Source organism: Drosophila biarmipes, chromosome 3L (assembly GCF_025231255.1).
Source record: "Drosophila biarmipes strain raj3 chromosome 3L, RU_DBia_V1.1, whole genome shotgun sequence".
In the NCBI taxonomy this organism is placed as follows: domain Eukaryota; kingdom Metazoa; phylum Arthropoda; class Insecta; order Diptera; family Drosophilidae; genus Drosophila; species Drosophila biarmipes.
In genome coordinates this window covers 25,029,959-25,056,232 of record NC_066613.1, presented here as the reverse complement: position 1 = coordinate 25,056,232, position 26,274 = coordinate 25,029,959, and the positions used below count along the sequence as shown (strand labels likewise).

The 26,274-nt window shown below is 43.1% G+C and overlaps 4 protein-coding genes across 18 annotated transcripts in view; 1 reads left to right on the top strand and 3 right to left on the bottom strand.

Moving 5' to 3' along the window:
• Positions 1-2,302: 2,302 nt before the first annotated feature.
• LOC108035554 (carnitine O-palmitoyltransferase 2, mitochondrial) lies at positions 2,303-5,002 on the bottom strand. The gene is made up of 3 exons (XM_017111223.3): positions 3,821-5,002; positions 2,966-3,760; positions 2,303-2,848 (listed from the first exon to the last, which is right to left on the bottom strand). Exons 1-3 carry the CDS (start codon positions 4,882-4,884, stop codon positions 2,704-2,706), a joined length of 2,004 nt encoding a protein of 667 aa, XP_016966712.1. The 5' UTR covers positions 4,885-5,002; the 3' UTR covers positions 2,303-2,703.
• Positions 5,003-16,964: 11,962 nt separating this feature from the next.
• LOC108034695 (odorant receptor 63a) lies at positions 16,965-18,835 on the bottom strand. Its single transcript, XM_017109635.1, has 10 exons — positions 18,705-18,835; positions 18,549-18,645; positions 18,351-18,495; positions 18,095-18,289; positions 17,912-18,016; positions 17,688-17,853; positions 17,496-17,601; positions 17,319-17,423; positions 17,087-17,242; positions 16,965-17,021 (listed from the first exon to the last, which is right to left on the bottom strand). The coding sequence occupies exons 1-10, from the start codon at positions 18,833-18,835 to the stop codon at positions 16,965-16,967; spliced, it is 1,263 nt and encodes a 420-aa protein (XP_016965124.1).
• A 737-nt stretch (positions 18,836-19,572) lies between these two features.
• Positions 19,573-20,729, top strand: LOC108034472 (uncharacterized). Its single transcript, XM_017109356.3, has 3 exons — positions 19,573-19,987; positions 20,045-20,571; positions 20,634-20,729. The coding sequence occupies exons 1-3, from the start codon at positions 19,585-19,587 to the stop codon at positions 20,679-20,681; spliced, it is 978 nt and encodes a 325-aa protein (XP_016964845.1). The 5' UTR covers positions 19,573-19,584; the 3' UTR covers positions 20,682-20,729.
• LOC108034802 (potassium voltage-gated channel protein Shab) overlaps positions 20,730-26,274 on the bottom strand; it is a 58,506-nt gene continuing 52,961 nt past the window's right edge. For 13 of the 15 annotated variants that reach the window (XM_017109803.3, XM_050886092.1, XM_017109809.3 and 10 more), the window contains 4 exons: positions 24,835-25,984; positions 24,549-24,742; positions 24,214-24,490; positions 20,730-23,235 (listed from right to left, as the gene is read on the bottom strand). In XM_017109803.3, the coding sequence (XP_016965292.1) occupies positions 23,033-23,235; positions 24,214-24,490; positions 24,549-24,742; positions 24,835-25,984 (1,824 nt within the window). In that variant the 3' untranslated portion in view covers positions 20,730-23,032. Of the gene's footprint in view, positions 23,818-24,213; positions 24,491-24,548; positions 24,743-24,834; positions 25,985-26,274 lie in introns of all 15 variants that reach the window. The other 2 variants (XR_007763660.1, XM_050886099.1) reach the window with 2 other exon arrangements.

Below are 26,274 nucleotides of genomic sequence, written 5' to 3'. Positions count from 1 at the left end.
TTCTTGTTTTCCCCCGAAACGAATAGTTTGTTTTTCCCCATTTTGTTTTGCTAATTTTCTGTTGGCTTTCGTTTCCGCTGCTGGCTCATTGACTATTTGTTAATTTCATAAATAATTGCCGGCAATTAGAAATGATTATTCCGCCTTGCTTTCGGCTTTTACAAGGCTGGCGCTTTGTTTTTGCTCATGTCTCACCAAATGTCCTGCGGCAATATCAATTAACTTGAATGCAAAATACAGGCACGAGCTGCGTTAAATTGAGTTTCAAGTACTTTTTCAGCCACCTGTGCAGACATTTTCCATGAATTGCTCATAAATTTGATGTTAATTACCCCAGGACGGGCGCCGAGGACCCGTTTGGGAAAACACGTGGCCGGGCTTAAGCCGTCTACTCCGTGGCTGACACTTTGACTTTTGAGGGCCTTTAAGACGATGACCTGTTATTGAAAATTCAAACAAAAAGTTTTAATTATTACCTTACAAGGTACTAGTTTGAATAAAAATAGAACAAATTAATGTAAGTCTTAAACACAGGAATATAATCTTATAAGAAACAAGTAAAGGCTTCTTCAATTTTAAAGTTCCTTATATTAAATACTCTTTAATAACTAAATAAAACATCATAAAGGAACTACGTGGCGCCATCAGAATAATTGTTGTTTATTAAATAACAAGGAGTTACCAGCAACAGAGACCAGCAGTAATTCATCACAAATTGAGGCATAAATTCCCGAGAAGCTAGCACTCCTGAACTTTCCTTCCCGTCCGATGACCAACGGGGAATTGTAATTTCCCGACACGTTGCCACATGTTCTGGCCATTAATTCGGCCGGTTCGCATCATAATTGGTCGGCACCTTGTAATGGCCAAAACTGATTTCCATATTAATTGCTCATTAGCCTCTGGTGCGGTACTGCGGAAGTGGTACTCGCCTTTGGCCCCCTAGTGCATTAACATGCGGCAATCGGTTGACCAAGATTACGCATACGCAGTGTGGCCGATGGTGTGGCTCACTGAGAAGTTGCTAACAGCTTTGCGGTCCTGCGGTTGCTGTGGTCGAGCAAATATTATTGCTGCCACAAATTGAAGCTGCCTGCCACGAACCGAAGACAAGTGCTAAAGTCCAGGGGTCATAAATCAGTTTGCGGATGGCCCTTAGCCCTTGGCCGGAAAAAGTTTGGCAACAGATGCCCGGGCCTAATGATGCGTTCGCCGCCAAAGGGAGGGCATAAATTAAATATTAATATTCAATTAGAAGAACAATTATTGATTTCTAACCCGGCCATCCTTACAACGGAGTTCAGATTAAAAAGTAAAAAGTTAAACCGCCAGATAGACGTGAAGCTCATCTGCAGGCAGGGCACGTTAGGACGTTTTATTACGGCCACATGTCGCATGTCCTCAACACAATGGACCCACAGGATGAGGTACATGGATGTATGTATAATATATATGTAGCCACAACTATGTAGCCAGCTGGACGGGCAGTGGAGTCTCATTTTTGAATAATTTAATGAGCTGCCTGGCGACGGCGTATGCGCAATATTAAATCCTGGCGACCGCACATTTATCATGGAGCCACATCCTCGCACACACAGACGGCACATCCACATCCACATCCTTTCCAGCACGTCAGTTTAATATGTTTTTAATTGTCCGCCGCTGGCAGGGAGAATCTACTTGGCTTTAATGACCTCTCCGCTGCCGGAATGTCTCCTTTTTAATTTTTAATGCCGCCCATTAAGGCGATATCGTGTATATATCAGGAGGAGCTCTCCGAGCAAGTTAATTAATTTTTACAACGCCACGCCAGTTGGCAACAAAATTTGGCGATAAATCAACTGATAATGTCAGCACATTTAGCGACATCCACTTTCGCAGGCCAAAAGGCAGAGTTGCGATAGACTTTTAGCCATCCATAGGCGGAGTTCGCGATTGACGTGTGCGGGCGCCAATCAAAAGCCAACAACTTGGCCCGAAGGGTTGCCAGCAGTTTTCTGGGTCAGCGTGCGGAAAACCTTTAATCAGAAACTGCTTAATGCAAGGGTTTTCCCTCCATTTCCTTCGGGGTAAACAAGCTGGGAAGCGGGGCGAGTGTATGCGTGGGCACACTTCTTGTTAAAGTTAAGTGACAATGGAGGGTCAAAGTTTACATATCAAAAAGGTCGATGCAATACATGGCTGGTTTTGTTGATTCTACTTAAGAAAACAAAGAATGGAAAGTTGTTCCCCAAAGAAAATATTATCTTGGGCCCAAAGAACCTTAAATGCTTAGAATTACGTGCTCCCTTCTTTACTTGAGTTCGTTTTTTGCAATTAAGCTAATTTATTGAGTTTCTTCTTAAGAGATTCTTTAATTTTTATCGAATTCGAATTCTTTACTTCAATGCCTTCTGCAGCTATTTGTGTGTTTTAAGACGTAAATTATTTCTCGATTTCAATTCCAATTGTCAAGTCTGCTGCAGCCCTACAATATGTTGGCCAATTTATTATCCCATCAGCCGCAAAGCCATAAAAGCTGCCGGGATAAAGGCACAGACACAGATGCTTTAGATGGGGTAGAATGTTTTCAGTGTATAATCTATAAATTGTAGAGCTAGAAATAAGATATTGCAATTCAGACACATGGGATACAGTGTAAAAGCATCAAAATAAATATCCTTGTTTCGTTAAAGCCTTGTTCATGGGGGACTGCGTTCCCTTCTACTTCTTGCCACTGCTGCTCTGCTGGATGACAGCGCAAATTTTATCAAATGCCGATTCCAGACTGTCTATGAACACCTTCCCATCGGCTTGGTTTTTGTACGTGGTGACAATGGCGCCGGCGAAATCGTTCTGAATCGAATAGCTAAAAGAAAAATAGGTTATCAACTGTCAGCAATTGAACAATTTGTCGGGGGAGACTTGAAAAATGGTTACAATATTTGTGTACCAGGCAATGAACCTTGGTAGACGGACGGCTTACCCAATTCCAAAGCCATTTCTGACCACCGGACCGAAGGAACCCGCCAGCAGGGCATCGGATCCCAGGGTGGAGGTACTAATGATATTGTTATTAATGCGCTTATAAGCCTCAGTCTCGTAGAGATCGGGCAGGGGTATGCCCTCCTTTTGGGCAGTGTGCCGCAGGGCGAAGAGATGCCGATCGAAGCCCTGACCCATGGCCGCCTCCTTAGTAAGCTGACCATGCACCTTGCTGCACTTGTCGATCATTGCTCGCAGCTCCCCGGCACTGGGTTTGCTTCTCTCCGGCTGCAGGATAGCCTCACAAAAGTCCCTTGTGGCATTTGTGCAGGGCCGCATCGTTTCCGTGCGTCCATGTCGAAAGGCGGAGGTGCTGCAGGACTCGTAGCTGCCCACATAGCCACTGTGGGCCTGGCGGTAGGCGAGTTGGAAGGACAGCTGAATAATGGAGTCGGGACTCAGGCCGTACTGTTTGCACGTGGGCTTGTTGATGTGAGGATACTTCAGTACATTCATGTCCAAGCTATCAACAATGCTGGCGTTCTTATTATAAGCCTCGGAAACGGCCGACTTGGTGGCTTCGTCGATCTCGAAGTTGATGGGTCGCACATTGCTGAAATCTCCCTCGGCGGGAGTGTGCACCGTCTCTGTGGACACAAAGGGTTGCGTCAGAGTGTCCTTGTAGAGCTCGTTGAAGTAGCGCAGCACCGCCACGCCATCGCCCCACGAGTGTTCGAAGTTTATGGCCGTGGTGCCATCCGCGCTGATTAGCAGGGAAATCGATTTGTCGAACCAACTGTGGATGGAGATGAATGTTGGTGATACACGAATACGTACTCAGTCCTATATTGCTTACCGATTCTGCGCCTTCCCCGCCAGCAGATGCTTGAGGAGTGGCTCTTGCCTGTTCTCATCGAAGACGCCATCCTCCTCGCTATCTAGACAAACGCAGAACAGAGCCGCATCCACCTCGCTCTGCAGAAGATCGGCGTTTTTGGGGTTACTGACAAACTGTTGCCTGCTCTTGGCCCACTCATCGCGCTGACCAGAGGTCAGGACACCCAGCGGAACACTGGCTGCCTCGCGCTCTGCATCCAGCTTAAGCACAGCCCTTAGCCTGCCCAGAATCACACTGGGACTCTCGATGTAGCCACTGGAGTCTAGCACATTCACTGCGTACATGTTACCGCGTCGCATGATAAGGATGTGCTTGGCGTCGGGCGACTGAACCAGCTCGTCCTTGCCTATCCTGGGAATCCTGGAGGTGCCGAACAACCGGTTGTACTGGCTCATGTCCAGGGGGAATGCCTTGAAGGCATACGAGGCGTAGGTGGCAAAGGCCTTTGGGGCCACCTTCATCCATCTGCGGTAGCTGGCCGTGTCGCTCTTCTTGGCGTTCATGTGGTACACCTCCGGCTCCAGGAGATCCGCTTGTAGGGACCTCCAAAACCTCAGCGAGCTGATGATCAGGTTGGTGGCTCTCACCACCTGGTTTTGGTACTCTGGCCGCGAGTCGCTCTTCATCACCAGCAGGGGATTATAGTTAAGCGGCAGCGGTGCCCGATCGGCCAGGTACATGTCGAACCAGGGCTGCGATATGTAGCTGGTGTGCTTGTTTTCCGCGTCGTGATTCTTTAGCTTTGCGTGCAGCTCCATGCCGATTCCCTGGCGGAACTGCTCCACCGTTTGCTGGGTCGTCGCCTGCTCCGCCGGCGAGAGCAGCGGCTGGGTGGCTTCCAAGAACCGCCGGCAAGTGTTCTCCAGCAGCGGAATGGGCAATCTCGGCAGCGAGCGCTGGAAATACAGCGTTGGCAGCTTGGAGCACTGCAGATATTGGTAGTGCTGGCCATGAGTGGTCGTCGTCCGCGACGAGTTCGTCGAGATCCACGACAGATTGCGGTGCACCCGGGTCCGGAACATGGCTCTCCACTCGTTAACTTTCCAAATTGGGTAACTATTGGTGTTTAAACTCAAGAGCAGCGTTTCAAAGTCCAAAATAAGAAAGTGCAAGCAACAACAACCAATTCGCGAGCCACATCAGCTGTTCGCCGCCGATGATCACAGCTGATCGCCGTTACCGATAGGCGAGTGCGGTATTTTTTCGGTATTTTAACGTTGCACCCATTGGCGCCAAAAATTCAAATATTGTTGAACCCTAAAGACGAAAGATTTATTACATACAGATGTTTAAAACGCTTATTCGATGATCAGAAACATAACTGTATGCAAGCAACTAAAATGTTAACAAAATGTTAAAAAAAATCTCACCCGGAACAAATGAGAAATTTAATTTCCACGAAAATAATAGCCGCCCTTCGGAGTCAAACATTTCACTTTCACATTCGTGTGACCTCATGGCTAACATTTAACACTTGGGGGTTTAGATTCAAAAGAAAAGGGTTTGGCGAATCTCCCTGAACTCCGCATAAATTCTCTCTTTGGGCTCCGAAGGACTCAGTTTCCGTATCCCTTTTCCACATTTAATGCGCTTCGCTTTTGCACTTTCGCTGGCTTGTTAAATATTAACGCAATTTCACTTTGCCCAATTACACTGCAACCCATCCGCATCCACATCCGCATCCGTCGATGCCTCTTATGCAAATTTAAAAGGAAAGGGGCATTCCCCCAACCACTTTACTTAATTTGAGAAATTCAGGGGCCGGCGACTTCGAGTGCAGAATGCAAAAGATGAATTGATGGGGGAAAGAGCCTCGTTAAATTCGACAAGGTATAAAAATTGTATGCGAATTTTCATTTCTTTCTTAGCAACGTAATTTTAGTAAGCCGTTTATTTATTTGGCGCACCTGGGAACAGTGACCGGCAGGACCGTCGGAATACCCAGCAGGATCCTTTGACCCACACGTCTGCAGGATGTCCTGACCCCTACGAGGATTCCTTTCTGCCCCGAAAAAAAGCTCCCCGAAAGCCAGCAGACATCAACAGCGCGCAAGCAAATAAACGCCACCTAAATGCAAAGAAAACGCTGTTTATCCACGGACCAATCGCCATCGCAGGATGCCTTTTCCGAAAAGGTGAAAGGACGCCTAAGCACTTGAGCACCTTCAAATCGAACAAATCGATGGGTAATTGCCCTTGCCCCTGCTATTGCCGTGTGGATTTTAAAGACCCATGGCGGCTTTAAATCAACTGAGGTGAGAAAATTGCCTTTTTATTGGAATATAGAACATTTTCTTTCAAGCAGGTATTTTTAGAAGTTAAAACTATTAAACAATTAAAAGCACAAGCCAGAACGAATTTTGCCTTTACAGATTTAATTAATTTATTTGCTTTAACTCAGGTGTTAAATGTGTGAAAAATAAATTAAGTTTACACAACCTGAAGCCAGCCGCATTTTCAAGAGCACTTTTGCAAATTATTTTCCCCTTTTTTCGCTGTTAATAATATAATCTATTCAAGGGCACCTGAATAAGTTAAAAAAGCAAACAATCTCGACACTCATTAACAACGAACGGTGGCATAAAACTTCAACTGTCGCAGCCAGATGCAAAGGGACATAAAAACATCTGAAAATCCTTTTTTTTGTGTAGGAAAATCAACATTTGTGTCGAGAGTCCATTGCCGGAGAATAAAACCGATGACCATTCCAACACGCACAGCGAGACTGGGGGTCCGAATTCGTATCTTTTTGTACTGATTCTTTGCACCTGAAAGGTGTGGCAAATAAGTCGCTTTCGACGGGTCGACAACTGCGTAAAAATCAGGCAGCAGCAAAAGGTGACAAGATGGAAGAGTTAAGGGGCAAATGGAATTTGCCCCATGATGACAATGGCAAATGGGTTGCCAGTCCTTCGGGCAGACACAGATTTGCATAGATGGCTCAGCAGAAACGCCGCATTCCAGTCGAGCAAATCATTGACATGGCCCGGAGATCGGAAATGGCTCTCGAATGGCCGCGTTGACAGGGCCAAGAAATGGAGGCAATAACTCAGGCCTCACTGTAGGAGGTCGCACTGTGGGAAGGTCGGTGCAATAATTAAGGGGTTGAATTATTTAAAGCTATAATTTTCAGGGTAATATAAAAAAATTATATGTTTTTATTAGGTAACGAACTCATGGCGCAATTGTCACTGACCACATATAGTAATGATTTTTTATTAAGTTATTTAACTTAAGTTAATTATAGACCTCCTTCGTTATAATAAAAATTTACTTATGCAAATTCTTTATTGGCTTATTATTTTATACTTGGATGAGCTTGGAAAACAATTTCCACAGTACTGCGTCAACGCAGGCAGATTAAAACGCTAAATCAAATGTAACCAAAGACTGAGCCAAGGCCAGGAAGCTGGGAAACGAAGGAGGAAGCTGGGAAAAGTCTGGGAATTTCCGACTTGTTGTAGCTCTGGCTTTCCCGAGTTTGCGCCCCGCAGGCAGTCGGCGAAAATTCAAATTTAATTCACCAACCTGGACGTGCATGACAAATAAAGCAAGCAGATTAAGTCAAGACCTTCGTGTGGGTATAACAAAAAACAAGATACCACCCACTTTTTGAGGTCTTGAAAGATATTCATGGGGTGATGAATATGTAAAAGCTTTTTTTGGGGCTACAATTTGCGGCTCTTGTGTGCAATTATGGACAAACACGTTAATTTTCATAATTGCCTTCCATTCCCCCAAGAAAATAATGCGTATAATTGCAGCAATTTTAGGGTACACTGAACTCGCTGTCATCAATTAATGGCCAGCCACGAGCGATGACCAGCAGCATAATTAATATGCCACAGGCACAGGCACTGGGGAATCCCCTTTTCCGAGGCAACAATGTCAAGGTTCAATGTCACCCGCAATCAATAGCTGCAGGCCACAAGGTTTATTGATATCCCTGGGTGTGGTATGCAGTGTGGTATGCGTAAGGTGGTTTTCCAGGATGTCGGATGTGACCTGTCTGTCAATTATTAAGGCCAAATTTGAGTAAAAGGAAAATATAACGTTAGATTAAATGTTGTGGATGGGCGTGTTTATTTTCTTTATTTAAAAAATGTCCAAAATAGACTTTTCCATAAGGCTTAGTTAATTAAATACATCGAAACAAATAGAAATGTTTCATTGCTAGGCCACTAAATGGGGCTCTTTACCCTAAATACTCAAGCAGCCATTTAAATGTAACCCAAAGACCCTCAAAAACCAATGCCCAGATAATCCCAAGTCGGTTAAGGGGTACGAAAATAAAGTAATGATGCCACACATGTGGCTAAACGCCTCCTTTAAAATCAAGGCCTACGAGCCACAAAAAAGTAATGGCGAGCCCAATTACCAGATGTATGTAATAGCACGCATGTATGTAAATGAACGCGAGATTCCTTTAACTTTTAGAGAAGCCAAATCAAGGATTCCGCCTACTTTGCAACCGCCATTGTAATGATTTTCCTAGCAGGCCAGACAAATTGCTCGCTTCGTGTTTTTTTTCGGAATTTTATATGCTTTTTTTTTTGGCTGAGAGCAAAGCGAAATCATTTTTCACAAGAGTGGAAACAACAGCTACCAGAACAAGAGCAGCAACACGAACACATTAAATTGCTATAAAGCCATCGCCAGGTCCCAGGACTCCTCGAAAGGGAAGCGGCGTCCACATGTGAGCTCCCGCCTAACGTCCATCGTCTCTGCACTGAGAAAAGGTTCATAAAAATATAAAATATTAAAAAATATAAGAATACAACTATTTTATTAGGCTGTATTCATTATAAATGTTTCCTTAACTTTACAGAGCTGAATTTAATTCATTATACAAATTAAGTTTAAGATTTTTGTGCACTTTTCTCAGATTTTTTTCAGATTTTTGTAGAAGTTTTCTGAAGTGTAATTTCCAGTCACCCCATCCCTGACCTCTGATTCCTGCTCTTGGCCTTTGGGTGGCCTTAGTCCCAGTGCCGTCGTGACGACATGTAACTGGTGTTGTTTGTTGTAAATTTAATTTTCCCTGGCTGAGTGGGCCGAAAACGGGGAAACCGTGGAAATTGCTCCTTGTGCTCCTTGCAGCTCGTTAGGCCACGCTTAGAGTCCTGACTGCTTGGCTTTCATCCTGTTTTTAGGAATTGCGAGCAGATTGAATTGTTTGATTTCTTCTTTCCGAGGACGAGGACCCTCTGGTTCGCGTGCCGGCGAGCGTTTTGGCCAATTTTATGGGCGGCAATTAACAGGTCCGCCGAAGTAGGCAACACTTTTCACATGTCGTGCTGGCGTCCATTAATCAGGTTGAAGTTTATGGGGATTTTGTGCGGAGAACGGCCAGGGAGCGTTCCGGCAATCGTAATGGAATCGAAACGAGCGGAAATGCGCAGAAATAAATCAAGTTCACATAAATTATGAAAACATCCGCCGGACCATTGGCTAAAAATAACAGAAAATGGCCCACTATTTGCGTCACCCACAAGGGAAAACCATTTCTCAGGTCCTGCGTCATGCTGTTGTTATTTATTCGCGGCTTTTCGTTGATCACTCAAAATATTCCGAATTATTTTTGCAATATTCTCTCCCTTTTTCCCCTCTTCACTTCGGGCGGAATGCTGACATGACGTCAGCACTGTCCCTCTGCGAGGATTTTGTGATTTCGGAGGACATGTGTGGAATCCGTTTGTAAACGAATTTCAATGGCCCAACATTGCAATTGCGAACGTTTTCGAAACGATTTTCATTTGCCAAAGCTGAAAATGCTCAATTGAGTGGAAGTCAATAGGAAAAGGGATGAATTTACGCGAGTTCTTTTGGACAGGGCCATTTTCGAAAGTGTTATTGCGGCTGGTTTTTGAATGGCCCAACAATTTGTTTAAATGTGAGTTGTAATGGAATTTATTTTGCTACAAAAGGAGCAATTAGGTGATCATTTAATGGGATTTGTTTTGAACGCCGAATTTCTGACAAAGTAAGGGTAGTATTTTTGCTAATTTATTAAGTTTCGTTATCTGCTGTTTGTTTTACATACATTGTTACTTATTTTTTAAGCCATTATATATTTTTTAGCCGTTTGTAGTAACCAACATTTTAAGGGTGCTGTGTTTAAGAATAAGCAAAATAAAAGCGAGAAATCGCCCGGAAAGTGATGGATCTTGATTTCTTAGCTCGTTAGCTATCCATAGCTGTGCGTCTTTTAGATGTGAGATCAGGTTTGAAAAAGTTACATCCAAAAATTCACCGAGAAATGTTGAATTAAAAAAAAAAACGGAAAATACACTTTTGAACCCAAAAAAATATAGTATTTTGGCCAAAACAACAAAAGTAGAGATCCAAACATGAAATGCCATACCTTGCTGAGCTCGTAATGAAATTCCCGATCGATTGGCATTAAAACCTGGAAAACATATTTTTTGGCCAATTTTCGCAAAAAATTACGATGTCACCCCTTATGAAAAACTAAAAATTTTATAAAATTTTTAATTTTTTAAAATCACTAGGAAAGTGATGGATCTTGATTTCTTAGCTCGTTAGCTATCCATAGCTGTGCGTCTTTTAGATGTGAGATCAGGTTTGAAAAAGTTACATCCAAAAATTCACCGAAAAATGTTCAATTTTTACAAAAAAAGGAAAATACACTTTTAAACCCAAGAAAATTAGTATTTTGGCCAAAACAACAAAAGTTGAGCTCCAAACATGAAATTCTATACCTTGCTGAGCTCGTAATGAAATTCCCGATCGATTGGCAGTAAAGTTAGACAAACATAATTGTTGGTCAATTTTCGCAAAAAATTACGATGCCAAGCACTTTACGAAAAAAGAATTTGTGGAAAATTAAATTTTTTAAATTAGTCGGAAAGCGAGTATGAAAACAGTAGTCAGATTTTATTTTACACTGTTTTGAACCGATATAAATTTGCCTTTAATTTCTTCAATCTAGATTAAAAATATTAAATTCTTATTTGTTAAGAATGTTGCAATGATATGAAAGGAAGAATGTTTTATCTTAATTAAAATGCGGCATAAGCCTCTGTACAAACAAATTTTCTAAGCGGATGAAAAATATCATATATGTCTTGATAAATGTGGGTCCAGCGAATAAGATTAAGAGATAAGATTAAATGGAATTTAGAAAGCATGCCCCTCTTGTTCTTAACTAAATAAGTAAATCTCAAGAGAATATAAATTTTAAAATTTAATATTGTTGTTATAACATTTAAATAGACTTTATGTTCTTCATTGCCGCTGAACATAAATAAGCAGATATAAATCAAATCTAGGCACGAACTGTGGTAAGTTGCATGGGTATAAAAAGAAATGTATATTCCCTTTTCGCTCCATTGCAGCTTAATTTCCGCGTGGGTAGAAAATCGAAGAGAAAGACCCTACAAATTGAAATGCAATCAAACAAAATGGAGAACACAACCGAGTGGTTGTGGCACTGAATTATGTATGCCAAGGATGGCAGGACTCTGGACCCTGTCCCTGCCACATTTTTCCCCTTTTTTGAGGGCACGTGATTGCACTGGCCCGGTCCCATGCATTTATTTGCATATTTACCGCCACGACAGACGCTGCTGCATTTACTCTACATTCACTTACTGCATTTGCATTGACTCCGAGATTGCAGGCCAGCATCCATCCACTTGCACATGTCGGAATGCCGGTTCTCTTGGCCAGGCTCAGAATGCAAATGTCTTCAGCCAGACAGTTGTCAACTCAACTGAACCTGAACTACATGCTTTATATACAGGGGCTTACCTATGGGACAGCAATCAATCTGGTTAAACGGAATGCTGTGCAATAATTTCCTCAGACAAATAGTTGATCATCGGCATTGTTTAGTGCAGTCAATCGAAATTGAACACAGTGATTTGAATCTTAACATCCGGCACAGATGCTGGTGGGTTTCCAACTATTCCGTAGAAATAGAAGTATCCATTGCTCTTTCAGCTACATTTTTGTCATCTTTATATAAGTGGCTTTTATCCTAATTTGCATTTCGCTTCAACAATTTTAAACTGTTTTGGAGGTTTAACGCCTTTTCAGTGGATATTATTTCAAAACTTTGAATAAGCATTTGATTGACGGGCAGTTAAAACCCAAGCGCAACTTAAAAACAAACTATTTGGCCATAACTGCCTTCATTTTAGGGCAACATGAAAATGCTTTTTTGGCTTCAAAGTGGCTGCGAAGGTCATTTATACTGGTAAATTTGCATATTGAACAAAAAAAGGGTTTTAATACATTGAAATATATTTATAATTGATTTGCTTATACAAAGGAGCTTGAATACAATTCATTTAAATAAGTAAGTAAAAAAAAAATATATATTAATATAAAAAATTGTTATATTTAAACAGAAAAGTTTTCTTGTTCCCTTGTTATTTATGTATTCAAAACTGTTTGAATTATAATCTGCAAACTTCGCCTGTGTGAATTTAAGTTATGCCAGGGGGCGCGGCATATCGCATAAAGTGGCAAAGGTTTTTGTGTGTGTCTGCAAGGGAGATGGCCAGAGTATTTGCATTACCTTCTTGTTGCCAACGACTTAAGAACAACAATTGACTGTTGCCGGCTCGTCCTTGTACTTTTTGTCCTTGTTGTAGTTGCTGTTTTCGCTCTTCTTTTGCACTGCAAATGCTCGAGGAAAGCGGGAAAGGCGGGAAAATGGGAGCTGCTGAATATGGCTGGTGGGTTTTCCGGGAAAAGATGGCGATGGAGATGGAAACGCGGATCCTGCAGCTTAGCGTTAATTCCCATGAAACTCAAACGGATGTGCAGAGTGGCACGCACACACAGATACAGATACGCATACAAATACACACACCCACTTAAGGATACCCATACACACGCATTGCCAAGGAGCATCAAGTGCCATTTCGCATGACTAAGTTGAGCGAAATTAAAAAAGAAATTGCATGAAAACTCGCACACACAATGCCACCAACTGGATAAAATGAAAAGCTGCCCGCGGAGGAGTCAAAAAAATAAAGAATACAAGAAAACGCGGAAAAACTGGCAAGGGAAAAGGAAAACGCCAAAGTGGCGCCTGCAGCTTAAAGTGCAGCAAATTAAATTGCAACCCCGGAAAAGTTTAAGCCACATTTTCCACAGCCTTTCTTGGCCGCATTCGCAAGTGGCTACAGCCTCAAAAGTGCTTGCACACTGAAAATTAAAAAGTGCCACTTCAGAAAATTCTTTTTATTTTCAACTTATTTAATTTAAACAAATATTGCTTATATTTTATTTTTAACAACTGATCACAACTTTTTGTAAGCAAAACATTAATCCTATCTTGTATTTTCGGGTTAAGGTTGAAAATGATAAATAAGATTCCTAATTGGAACTTTAAAATATAAAACGACTTCTTAGAACTGAATTCATTATTTTTTTAATCTATTTATATATTTGTATAATTTTTTAAGTGTAGTTACGGCTCACAGGTTAACAGGGCTTAGAGGGCCTAGGACATTGTTTCACGGCTAAGGGACACTTCCGGTTGTAGGCCTTCGAAAGTGCCCGGCCTCGCACTTTTCCATTGCAAATAAAACGAAAAAAGGCTCCTTGCAATTTTCAGGAAAGTGGCACGTATCCGAACCGAATTGTTGCATCCATCCTATCTTGATTTTTTGTGTGCTCAGATCTTGAACGCTTTTGGCATTTCTTTTGTCTGTGCACCGGCGTTTTTCTCAATTTCATTTAGCCAAAATGGTTTTCCTGTGCCTGTGGGAAATTCCAAAATGCAGTCTTCTTTTGCAGGATTCTAAAGTACAATAAAGGTGCTTATATGCTGCAATAACTTGATAAATTTTATGCCTCAAATAAATCAGAAAAACATGATGAGCTTGAGAGCCACTGGATGCAAAACTAATCGAAATTCCTTGGAATTTATTATAACCATAGCTAAGCTTAATATAAGCTTTAAAGGGTTTCCCTTCAAAAACACTAGATTGCCTCCCAGTCGATTGCAGATAGCCCTTTAGGAGTCATTTAAGAGCTTATTCATCCCCCTGTTCCAGCTTGTTTTCATAGAACTCTGTTAGCATTTATGTCGCACTTTTGGGGCTATCATACAACTGACTAATATTCCTGGCACTGCCGAATGAAGACCTAAAGTCGACATATATTTCCCCAGCACGTGCTCGCCGCCCACACTCGTCCATTTTCGTCATTTTCGAGTGGTGGGATCAAAGACAGCTCCTGCATACATATACATACATATTAACTCCATTATGGCCAAGACAATCCAGCTAATAGAGCCGAAACAGAAGAAGGGTCCTTCCTTTTGGGTCCTTGGTCGGGTGCTCCGAATGTACCCCCCATTTCTAATGCGACACCCAATCGGATTTGTCAGCAATGTCCGGGCAGATGGTCGTAGATGAATTCTGTTTGTCCCACTGATTACGCATCAAGTGCCATAGGGACAAAAAAAGAGCACACAGGGCATAAGCAAATTGTGGACAAATGGTAAAAAAGACGAGCGGGGCACTCTGAATTCCGGTGGGACAAACAGTAAACAGGAATATTGTTTGCCATTCTTCGCATTGGTCAACATGTGAGCAGGATACTCGGAGTTACGTGGGCAAACACAAAGGAACTTGGAACTAAAATAAAATAAAATACGTCCATATGCAGAACGTGTGGACAGCCGTTGGCGGAAGTAAATATAAGTGATTTATTTTTGGTCTTTTCTGCCTGCCCGAGCAAGGAAATTTTCCATTTGTATTCAAGGTAAGACATTTTATGACCGAGGTACAGGAAATGTAGGTCTTCAGACTAATTTGAGTTCAATGAACTTCTGAATAAATCATTTTATTTCCATGAACATAAACATCACCTTCCTTAAAGTTTCTTATTGTATGCATATGAAGTCAGTATAATAGTAAGGATATTAATCATTTTGTCTTTTATTCGATTGATTAGTTGCACACTTCTTTATGTTCTTGGTGTTGCGGCAGGACCTAAGCAGAACTATTTCCTATGGGACTGCTGGCCACTGGTCCATGTTTATACTATTTAAAAAGTTTAAAGTCTATAGATTGATGGTAGAGATAATATTTCTAAGCTTTTCAGACAAGGGCCATTGTTCTCTTTAGTTCCTTTCACTCCGGTAGCTTCGCCTAACATTGTATATTTTCGCACTTAATTTGCTCAACAAGCAAAGGCACCCAAGTGCTAATGAAAACATTTGGTTTTCATATAACGAGATTCTCGTTTACAGCAATTGCTGTATTTCCTGTGAAGCGCTCAATATACGTTGCATTGCGCATACGCCCTGTGGCTCCAGTCCATGGGACTGACACACACGCATACGCACCCGCTCAATTGTGTGCTAGACAAACAAATGTACAGCATTATAAAAAGGGTATTTAAGGCTCTGGAAGTTGGAGTGGGGGTACGATGTCCTGGGAGTCCCGCTTTTCCCACGTGTGCATTCGAGTGCAGCTCATTTATCATGCCAGTCTTTGAGTCGCCTTTTCCCCATTTCCCCATTTCCCACGCGAACGAATCCATTTTCCCGGTAAAACAAAAAGGCAAAAGAGCAAACATTGAAGGTGCAGATGCCCTTAATGAGCGGTGGCCAGTGAGTCCACAACTTTTATTTTATTCTCGCTCTAATTGGACAATTACCAAGGGACTGAGAAGTGTGAAAAAAAGTGATAATAAATAAACAAACAAGAAAAGGCGCCGCATTTTAATTTAAGGTTGCGAGTGTCACGTGAAAAGATCCTACACTAGCAGAAAATAAAAGCTTAAAACTAATTGTTTTCAAATATTTAGGGATTTTTGAAATATTTTTCACAGAAGAATTTTCAAATTTATTTAAGCCCTGCCTTTAATACTATAATAAATTCGGACGTTTTATTTGGCCAGTGTCGAGTTTCAATATTTCACTCTCCGGTAATGGTCTTAGAAAAGAAAACGAAACACAAACTGGATAACAGCCTTCCCACGATGCATAAAGTATTGTTGTCCTTGGACAAATATAAAACATAATGCGAAAAATAAATGCCTGAAAAAGCGTTCTCGCCGAGGGAACGGGATATAAGCAGCTAAAGAATATTCATGTGCCTCAATAAACCGAGAAGAAAAGATGTCCTTTTTGCGCAAGGCACTAAAGTGAGGCAAGGATGATAAAAGTGGGGAGGAAAATAAAGAAAGCAAACAAAGGAAGCGCAAACAGCAAACGTGCATTAAAAATATCGAGAGTCTGGGAGTCCCCGGCATGGGAATAAAAGCGAAACTAACAATTAAAGGCGCGATTTGCCGGCAAGAAAGGCATTTAAAGCGGCATATAAATGTATTTATTTATGTACATAGACCGCATAAAGACAATCGATGAATTTCGCTTTTTCGGTCCGCTGGACGCCCGGCCAAACAAATAAAATTGATTAGAAACGGCAATGGCAGGGGCTTTGATGCTCCTTATCTGCCGGCAATTTCATTATTTTAATGCGCCACACGACCATCAAAACTTATGGGCGAAGCAATCTGACTGACAGGACGGGCCAGGACACTGGGCCCCGGACAACGGACATTCGGGTATTGATTGACCGGTCTCGGCATCCTGTCAACGGTTTCTGCCAGACCTCTGAGGGCACACCATCAGAAATAAGCAGTTAACAATAGCTCAAATTTGGACTTCATCCTTTTGAAGAAGTTCACTTTCTTAACTGTATTAAAAATTACAAAAAATCTATACAAAATAAAAGAGTTTTTTGTTGAACTTATGTAATGCAATAACGTAATCGAAGGCCTCGTAGATCTTGTTTTATAATCCCAATTTTAAGTCTTACCCTAATATTTAGTAAATAAATAGTTAGTGTTAAGAAATGTTTAATTGAAATTAGATTTTGAAAATGAGTTTATAAAAGTATAGTTTTGTTTTTAAATTTTATAAGAGATTTTAAGGAAAAGTTCAAGGTGTTGTATCTTCATGTTTCTTTCAGTGCACATACATTTTGTTCCATCTCCCTGATATTCTGCTCTGGCATTTTGAACTGTCACAAATACCACACGTATTCGGTTCTTAAAAAATACGCATTTTTGCCACTGCACACACAGTGATTTTATTCAACTTTGAGCCCTATTTTTGGTTGACATTCTGCAGCAGCAGGAAGTACTGTCCACTTGTCCGGACCATCTGCGAATCAATCAAGTGGAATGCGCTGGAGGAGGGGTCTTTTTGGAGTCCGGGACTCTACTCACCGCCATCAGCGTGGGCAGGGACATTTGCATGAACCAGGACACGTCCAGCCTGAAGCCCCGGTTCGTGCGCATCAGCATCATGCGGATGAGGTGGCGGAACTCCCGCGACTCCCCGTACCATCGCACCTCGTAGAAGGCCTCGCCAATCTGCTCGCTCTGCGGAGGGAGATTAGTCACGCAATTAGACATCAATCAGTGGGGGGGATGGGGATTCCCCCGTTACGTCACCCACAGCCGTCGTAAATCGCTGGCCATTGTAGCAGTACACGACTATCTGGTAGCCGCTTGCCACCAGATACATGGTCATCCGGATCATGGTGATGCTGCTGTTGTTGCCCTGCAAAAGTGGACGGTGAATTCGCCATTGAGTGAATCGCTTTTGAGGATTCCTCGGGTATCAAAGCCTTACGAATCCCACGCTCATCTGGAACAAAGCCATGCCCCATCCGAAAAGGCTCAGCATGAACTGCGAAAAGGTGATGTGCCGGTAGCAGTCATTGATCTCAGCCGCAAAGCTTTTGAAAAGGGTCAAAGGGTATGTACAGGTTTTAGGAAATAAATCTCCATAATTCCTATTAAATGTAGGAATTCTTAGACTTACGCCGCCACTCGCTGGTACTGATAGATGCAGCATCGTAGATACTCAACCCTGCGTTCTGGGGGAACTAACTCCGATGTAGATAGTTCTACCATTCGATTAAGGGACTTCATTAGACCCACGCCGTGAAGGCATAAGACAATGAAAACTCCATCAAAGCTAATAGCGCCTGTTGAAGCAAATATGATTAACTAATTCCTGAGAAGAAAAAGTTTATATTTACTCACACATGCCGCAGATGTATAGGGAACAGGTCTCCAGGTACATTTGTATATGGTAGTAGGGAAAAGTTAGGCCCTTGTCCTTCCAAGCTGGATATAGCGAAGGCAAAGCTAAGGTCGATAAAGTCGTTTTTAAAAACTGTGTCTGCCTTAAACTTATTTAAATTCAAATGAAACTAATCTTCTTACGCAGCACAATGTCGTATGTTCCCTTGGGACGGGTGAAATATCGATAGAGGTTGCTGGCAAAGGAGTTGATGAAGTAGTTCGAGGTAATACAAATGCAGCAGTACAAGTAGATAAGCAGTTGCCTTCGAGTGCTGGCCCATTGGCGATCCATTATGGACTCCACTTGCTGGCGAAGCGGCTTGATTACAGGTAGATCTACGAAAGTTAAATGGAAATAAAATGAAAGTAGATGTAATTCCTACTACAAAATCCCAACCTGACATTCTGCCGAAGAGCTCGCACTTTTGGAGTAATTCGTGACACCGGGCTCTTCGTAAAAGATCGTAAATCTGTCGATGGGCAAAAAGATAATACCACATCTTTGCTATCGAAGTGAGGAACTGCAGGGCAGTGCTAACGGTCTAAAATAATGTATATAATGTTTGATACAGTGATATGTTTTGTAGTAGCCCACCTCGATAATTCGTGGGATATCCTGAATATATCGCAGAAACATTTGCCAATGGCCGTACAGTGAGGCCAAGCTACTCAGGCTTAGGATAATGGTCCAGCTAATAGGTTTATAAAGCGGATGCATTAGTCCCCCTCTCTCTCCATCCGAAATACGCACATTCTGAGCACCTGTCCGCATCGCGAGGGATCCATCAGGTTGAAGCCCACCGTGTAGGAGAGCCGGATCATCTCCCTGATGCTGCGATAGTTGCGCCTTCTCAGCTCGACCTCCTCTTCCGGTGAGTACATGTTGCCTAATCGAGGACTAATTGCGTTAATCGGCCATTTATAGGGTCTATGAGGGGGCGTGTCCCGGGGCGGGCCTTAATTAGATAGTTCAGTAGCAGAGGCAAGAAACCACGCCCCATTACGTGGAACAAGTTTCACTAAATAATTGAAATACTTGGCGCTGGCAGGAGAAAAAAGGGTGAACGATGCGATTCTCGACATGTCCTGTGGTTAATTAGCCAGACCAGTAATTAGATCCACACCAAGCTCAGGCAATATTAAATCCTGTGAAAGCCTAAAAGGACTTTTGATACTACCCATGAAGCTTTTTTCTTTTGGCAAGAACATTTCCCATAAAAGCTATGTGCAATAAGCTTGAGGAAAAACAACTTTGTGGAGGTTGTAAAACAGAATACGTAGGCAGAAAGGGTGTATGTAGATGTACAAAATAAACTTTGTAGTGTCAGAAATGTGTAGAAATTAGTTTACTCCTTATACATTCTACCTGGAACCTTATAAATTCTTATCAATATCTTAGACCTGGCTGCTATCCCCTTTTTTATCTTTAGAGCTATCCAATTGTGAATAAATTCGGATAACTATCTTCAGCTGCTTTTTGAGATAGGTTAAAGATCAATGAGATATCTTTGTTTTATCATGCTAGTTCTGCGGTTTCCTCAATCAGTAATGCGCCTATTTATTGCTAGTATTTGCGATCGACCTCTTTAGTTCAAATTCATCTGTGTAGTTAGAAAGACCTTAGTTAGAAAATGGTAAACCAAAGTATTTTAAATTTAAATGATGATTGTCTTCGCCACATACTGAAATATGTAAGGGTCAAAGACATCGTAAGTCTAGCAGAAACCTGTACGAGGTTTCGACGGATTATTTTGGATAGATCGCCTGCACTTTTTCCAGTATTTCATAGAAATTATCCAGATGCCAGCAAGCCAGTATTATATTACTCATCGGTTGGCATTAAGCTTTTGAAAATCGTTGAGAATAATGTGAAAACTTTGGGAGTTATACAAGGATACACCTACGATAAGGAAGATCTTGGCAACACCGTCAAAGATTTTCGAGTTCTTACAAAGGCAAAAAACAAGATCGATTTACGGCATTGCCTAGGAGAAATACCCAAACTTGTGGATATGTTTCGATTTTCTTCTCATGGTAAGTAATATATTGGATTCGCAGCGAAATTTTTTAATAAATAATTTATACTTTCAGCTTGTGACTATCTGAGCATAAACGTTCCGACATGTATTTGTTATCTTCAGGAATTTTTCCAACTTATTCCCGATTTAAAGGAACTTCGACTCTCAGGTTTTGCCAAATGCTCCGATTGCGTTAAAACTATTTTGAAATCCTTTCCAAAGTTGGAGGAACTGTGGATCCGGGGAGCATGCCTCAAACTTCGATCGGACTACGAGTTGATATCACAGATCAGTTCATTAACTAAACTCTCGCTGAACGTTGGTGGGCCGAATTGCCTGGCACCTTTGGCGAATTTAACAGAACTTCGATCTCTGTACGTGGAGAGTATCTTTAGCTACATATCGCCAGCAGAAATAATAGAAATCATACAGAATTGCAAAAAGTTGGAGTTTCTGTACTGTTACTATATAAATCATGGACAACAACCTCAGGATTCCATTGGAAATCTATTCAGGAGAATCAAATCGCTTCGAGATCCCAGCCTACAAAGCCCTCTCAAGCTGCATACATATTTGGATCCACCTTTGTCTGAAGAAAATGTAGGTGTACCAAATATTCTTATATATTTTTTCATTTTATAATGTTTAATTTTTTTATCCAGGAAAAGCTCATCGACAATGCCTATTTTGAATATCGCCGACAGCCCTAGGATATGATATTATTTTTGCCAACCCTCAAAAAAAGATCAACTGTGAAGTATTACTCAATGATTTATATATTTTCATGACTTTTCGCTCATATAGATTTAAATACGCTTTAATAAATTTGTATGCTTGTCAACGATTTCCGTTATTCCATTTAGCTGATTTACAATCGTCGTCGTCATCAGACTACATTAAAATGTATGTATCGTAGGTAAATAATTTAAATATTAATAACATCTCGCGATCGCACGTGTATTTGCTCTGCCCACTTACTTAATATATCTCGTTAGTTTTATTTCAAGTTCAATTCGTTTGCTGCTGGCGTAAATGGTTTAAAAAAATAACAGAACTGAAACTTGTTTCAAGGGGCTTGTATATGAAATAAGTATTTACAAAAGGTACAATTAAAATTATGCAGTGGCGGAATGTGGCCGGTGCTCACCAAAAAACCGTGTAGATAATCCTAAATGAATTGCTTACAAAAATTTTTTGATGCCTCAAGCATTTGTTAATACGTACACATATTTCTAAAAATGTTTAACTATATATTACTTCGAGTTCTTGGCTTTAACATTAGTTATCGAATAGTGTTTGCTGTCGTTTTTATGTTTCTTTTTTGTTTAGTTCTGTTTTTGTGTCAATGCTTGTGTTCTCTTATCAATTCGAAAAGCGGACGATGAGACATTTTACTATCGTCTCGTAATAAAAGCTGTGTAGTTTTCTTACAGTGTGATGTGAGTGGATTTTTGGTGGTGTGGGGTGTGGGGTGTGGGGTGTGGGCGTGTGTATCTGTGAGAGGTGTCGGGTGTGTGGCTGTGTGGGTGAGTGAGTGAGTTCGTATTCCCTTTACTGATATGTTTCTAAGAGGCTAACTCGCATCCTGGCTCATCGCTGGCCGAGCAGAGGCAACTAAACAGGACAAACGCAAGCCAGTTGGACAGATCGATCGGGATAACCCATGGAGGATACACTAGAACACCAAAAACCAAAACACTCTCGCACGCATACACAGAATGGAATGTGGACAAACAACTTGGGTTGCAATAATTGACTAAGCACGCTCTTCGAACGGGGAAAACGCCCCCTCGGCTGAAGATTTCCAATTTTATTGCTTACGTATTCGGAGAACGGAACTAGGGAACTAAACATCGAGTCAACTGCCTAGGGTAGATCTAACTAACTGAACTAACTAACGTACATAACACACACACGCTCCATAACGAACTAACAGCACATGGGTGGGTACAATACCATTTCGGGGGACTTCGTTGGCACCCCTCGAAAAGGGCCTTGTCCCAGCCGCATAATAAATAACAACATCTACATCCAAGCAATATTGCATTTACCCAACCAACCTCGATCTCAACTACTTGTTCTGCAAATCAGATTTCATCGGGGGACAATGCCAAGCCAAGCTCTATCGATAAGCCCTAAGCCCTACTCACACGCACATGTACTTATAGATCTAGAAACGAACTGGTTGCCCAACGATTTTCAACTACTTTTTGACTTTTTGACATTATGAATTTGAACGATACGCGAACGATACGAACGATTTACATACAGATATATGCATATGGCCATGCGGATCTAATTTATGGGGTGGGGTCATCGCATCCCCTCCTCCGTCGTCTATAGCCTCCTCAAGCCTCCGATCTGCGGGGTTTAGCGCGCGGTTTGTAAAATAGTTCGAGCTATATACTTATTTATCGCTTAGTTTGTATATATAATGTGTAAATATGCGAGCTGCAATTGCGATGCGTGTATATTCTATATTGTATATATTTATAAGTTGCATTCAAAATATGAATATTTCCGTTTCATTTGTTGCTATTTAGGCTTTTCTGGTGATTTCTTCTATATATTTTTGTCTGTTAGCTGTGTCCTGAAGGCGGTAAATAAAGGTTGCTCTGTACACGAGTGGATTGGGCTCTGCTATTTACACGGTAGCATTACGTTAAGGGTATATTATAGTAATATTATTTTTGTTAGGCTTTTTGTACGACTTGCGCGGCTCCGCAACGAGTTCATTGCAGTTCGGGTAGCTCTTTCCATTTCGTTTTTCCGCTTTCCTATTTGTAAAAATACGCAGATCGAATTCCGGGGATCTGCCAGGGACCGTGCCACCATCTCTAGACTAGGATACTGTTCATTGCTTTTATATAATTCACATTCCATGTTTGCTAACTTTGCTATCACTTTGAGTTTTCTCTTTGTATGTTATGTGTGTGTGTGTGTTGTGTGTTGTGTGGGGTGTGTGTTGTGCGGGGTGTGAGTTGTGTGAGGGTTTCCCTTTGGAGTGGGTCTTCATTTTTTACATTTTTGGGGTGTCAGTTTGTGTGTGGGTCCCTAATTGCTACGTGCCCTCGTTCCCCGCCCTCTTCGCCTCCTCGGCGTCGCGTCCTTGGAGAAGGGCCCTCTGCTCGTCGTTGGCCTCCGCCTCGCCCTCCTCCTCGCGATCCTCCTGGCCAGGAGCCGCTGGAACCTGGCTGGCGGCGGCAGTCGGCAGATCCTCGCCGGCTCGACTGCTCACTGGCGATGTGAAGGTCGTCTCCGAGTCTGTATGGCAAGAGGGGTAAGGATTAGTCACTTGGTTAGGCAGATATATCATAACAACCGATTACACAGGATAAGCGATAAGGGTACCTAACCCACTTTATGCAGAGTATCGGTTTTCTAAGGTATAATATAGTTTGTTTATCAGTTTGTCCTGAGATAAAAGATATAATGTAATATTTTACTCTCTGGCATCATAAAATGGGTTAGTCCTTATCAAGGTGCTAAACATAAAGCGGCTTGTGGGTGATCATGTGTGTGAGGTGTGTAAGTGATGGCTGTGTGAGCTCGACTTCTAAAGCTGTTTACATCGATCTGCGGCTCGGATGCTAATCCCAGCTGAGTGCTAAACGAAATCAGGATATTCGAACGGTGAGATTGGTGCGGCACGATCCTTCGGATCGCTCTTAGTAGGCACTATATAGATCGGAACGGTAATACTAACAGATCGCCCGCCCGACGGCCTCCGCTCTCCGTGGAGTGGCAGTGTGTCGGTGTGTGTATCTGTGGGTTCATGGGGTCATGCGGATGTGGGTGGCGATGGGTGTTGTTCGGGGATTCAGAAGGCGGCATCGAAGACGGTGACTGACACAGCCAGCAAGCAAGCGGAGGGAAACGGGAGAGATAAAAAGAGGGTAGTAGATGATTTCTGGTTTCGTCATGGCCGAAAGAAACCCCAGGACGCACTTACAGGATGAGACAGGTAGAGAGAAAGAAAGAAAGAGGGAAAGAGATGGGGAAGGGAGAAGACCGAGCTGGCAGTGACGGCAGGTATACCCTACCCCGAATAATAATCTAGCTTGCGTTTTCTAAAAACGATACAGGAAAGTACAATGATCTGCATAAACATCTCTGATGAACATATAATAGTATTAATTTCTTAAATATCTTCATTTGAATTTTACGTTAGGGTTAGTTAACACATTTCTTATGGTAGTACCCATCACTGCCAGCGGATCACCTCGTTCGACCACCACCTACCCAGGCTGCTGTCCCTGGTCTGCTGACCATCCGCGGATCCTGCGGACGCGGACGCGGATGTGGATGGAGGTCCTCGCGAGAGGAGCGGCTTGACCTGGCGCAGCGCCTGCTCCTCGGGATACCGCGGGGTCTGGAACTTCGTGGGCTTCGATTGCAAGGTCGCTGGTCCTGAGCGCTGGTGCATTAGGGTGCGGTGCCTGAGGGGTGGTGGGGATATAGACTTAGCTAAAACTGAATGAGGTAATTTATTCGGTGAGTAATCGCTGCCGGATTCGCCCTGTAATAGACATAGTTAATATTCGTAAAAAGTATATATTTGCTGGGGATTCACGAACCATTACGGTGCCGTTGTCGGAGACGCCGGAGCCGGACATGTTGTCCGCCAGGAGACGCTCGCTCTCCGGATCGGACAGGACGCGCGAGATATCAGACTTGTTTTTCAGGATCGACTTGGAGCGCCGGTGATGCTCCAGATTGGGCGAGGCGTCAATCGAGTCTATCGATGAGGAATGCTTGCTCTCGAACTTGGCTGTGAATCGAGAAGGAATTGATTAGTATTGGAGTATCGGGTTGTGTAAATATAACCCTTGAAGATTCTTAATTCCTATTAGTTTTACGCACCTTTGGCGCCCACATTCTGTATGCCAAACAAATGCTGGTTGATCAGTTTGGTGGCAGTGGCTAAGCTCTTGCCCGGCATGAAGCCCGAGCGCTTCTTCTTCTGTCCCTGGCCGCCGAATCCGGCGGATCCGCTGGCCGCCGGGCTGCCCGTTCCGCCCGCCAGACCGCCCTCCGGCCGGGCGGCCGCCTCGTCGTCCAGCTTGGTGTCCTCGAAGCGGGCACGTGGACGAATGCCTCCCAGGACGCCGGTGGCGCCACTTGGTCGCATGGCGGTGAAGCTCTGCTGGAACCGCGTCTTCCTATGCTTTGGCACTGAGTTCTCGTTCAAGCTCACCCGGCTGCCCCTTTCCTGGACATCGAAGCTCTGGTAGACATCGTCCAGCGGACTCAGACCGCCGGCTCCTCCGCCTCCAGCGGCCAAGTTCCGCAAGGCCGTATCGCCGGAGGCGCTCTTCTTCACCTGGGCACGTAGTCCACCCGAGGATGTGGTGCTGGGCAGGCCCACAATGAAGCCCGTGGAGCTGCTGATCCCCTGATGCTGCTCCCGTTCCAGGGGATTTATGTACAGATTATCCATATCGATGTCCAGGGCACAGGCCTCGTCATTGAAGTCCGCGGTGAGATCTCCTTGGGAGAGGAAGGGGTGGGTCTGACAGCTGGCATAGGTGTCCGAGCTGTCCACGCTGGCCAGGTCGGCATTGTTGTTATTGCTTCCATTGTAGTTGCCACCGAACAGCAGCGACCCGTTCGCACCCACTCCGCCCACTGTGGTGGTGTTGAAGTTGTTGTTGAAGTTGTGATTGAAGTTGGACGAACTGCAGATGGTGGCCCCGTATCTCAGAGATACATCCAGGGGCAACGCGATGGTGGTGGAGGTGGTGGTGCCATACGACGAGGATGTGGACGAGGATTGCGAGATGGCGGGCAGGAGGACGGCGGCGCAGGACGCTTGCGGCAGTGGGGGCGGCGGGGGCAGGGCCAGAAGCGGACCCTGGAGCGGTGGCAGAGGGGCTGGCAGGGGGGACAGGAGGCCAAAAGCTCCCGCCTGGCGACCCGCCGCCGCCAGTCGCATCTCCAGGCAGATCGGCTTGTGGAAGTCGGAAGTGGGCAGCGAGATCACGCCCTCTGCGTCGGTGTACTCCTTGAAGTCCTGCAAAGAGGGGGTTTGGGAGGGGGTATGGTTTTAGATACAATCGGAACAGGCAAGCCAAAGTCCAAAGATAAAGCTGATATGGTAGGGGAGTACATTTGTTCTCTCTATTTTCTTCATGTCTTACAATTGTTGTAATATTTTCCCAGGGTACTATATTTAATTTAATCTTTATCATTTTTAAAACTTAAAAATAATTTTTCCAATGTTCTTATTTTTCTTATCATATCGGCTTTATCTTAACATGATATATGATCTTTTAGATCTTTTTTTCAATAATACATTTGCGT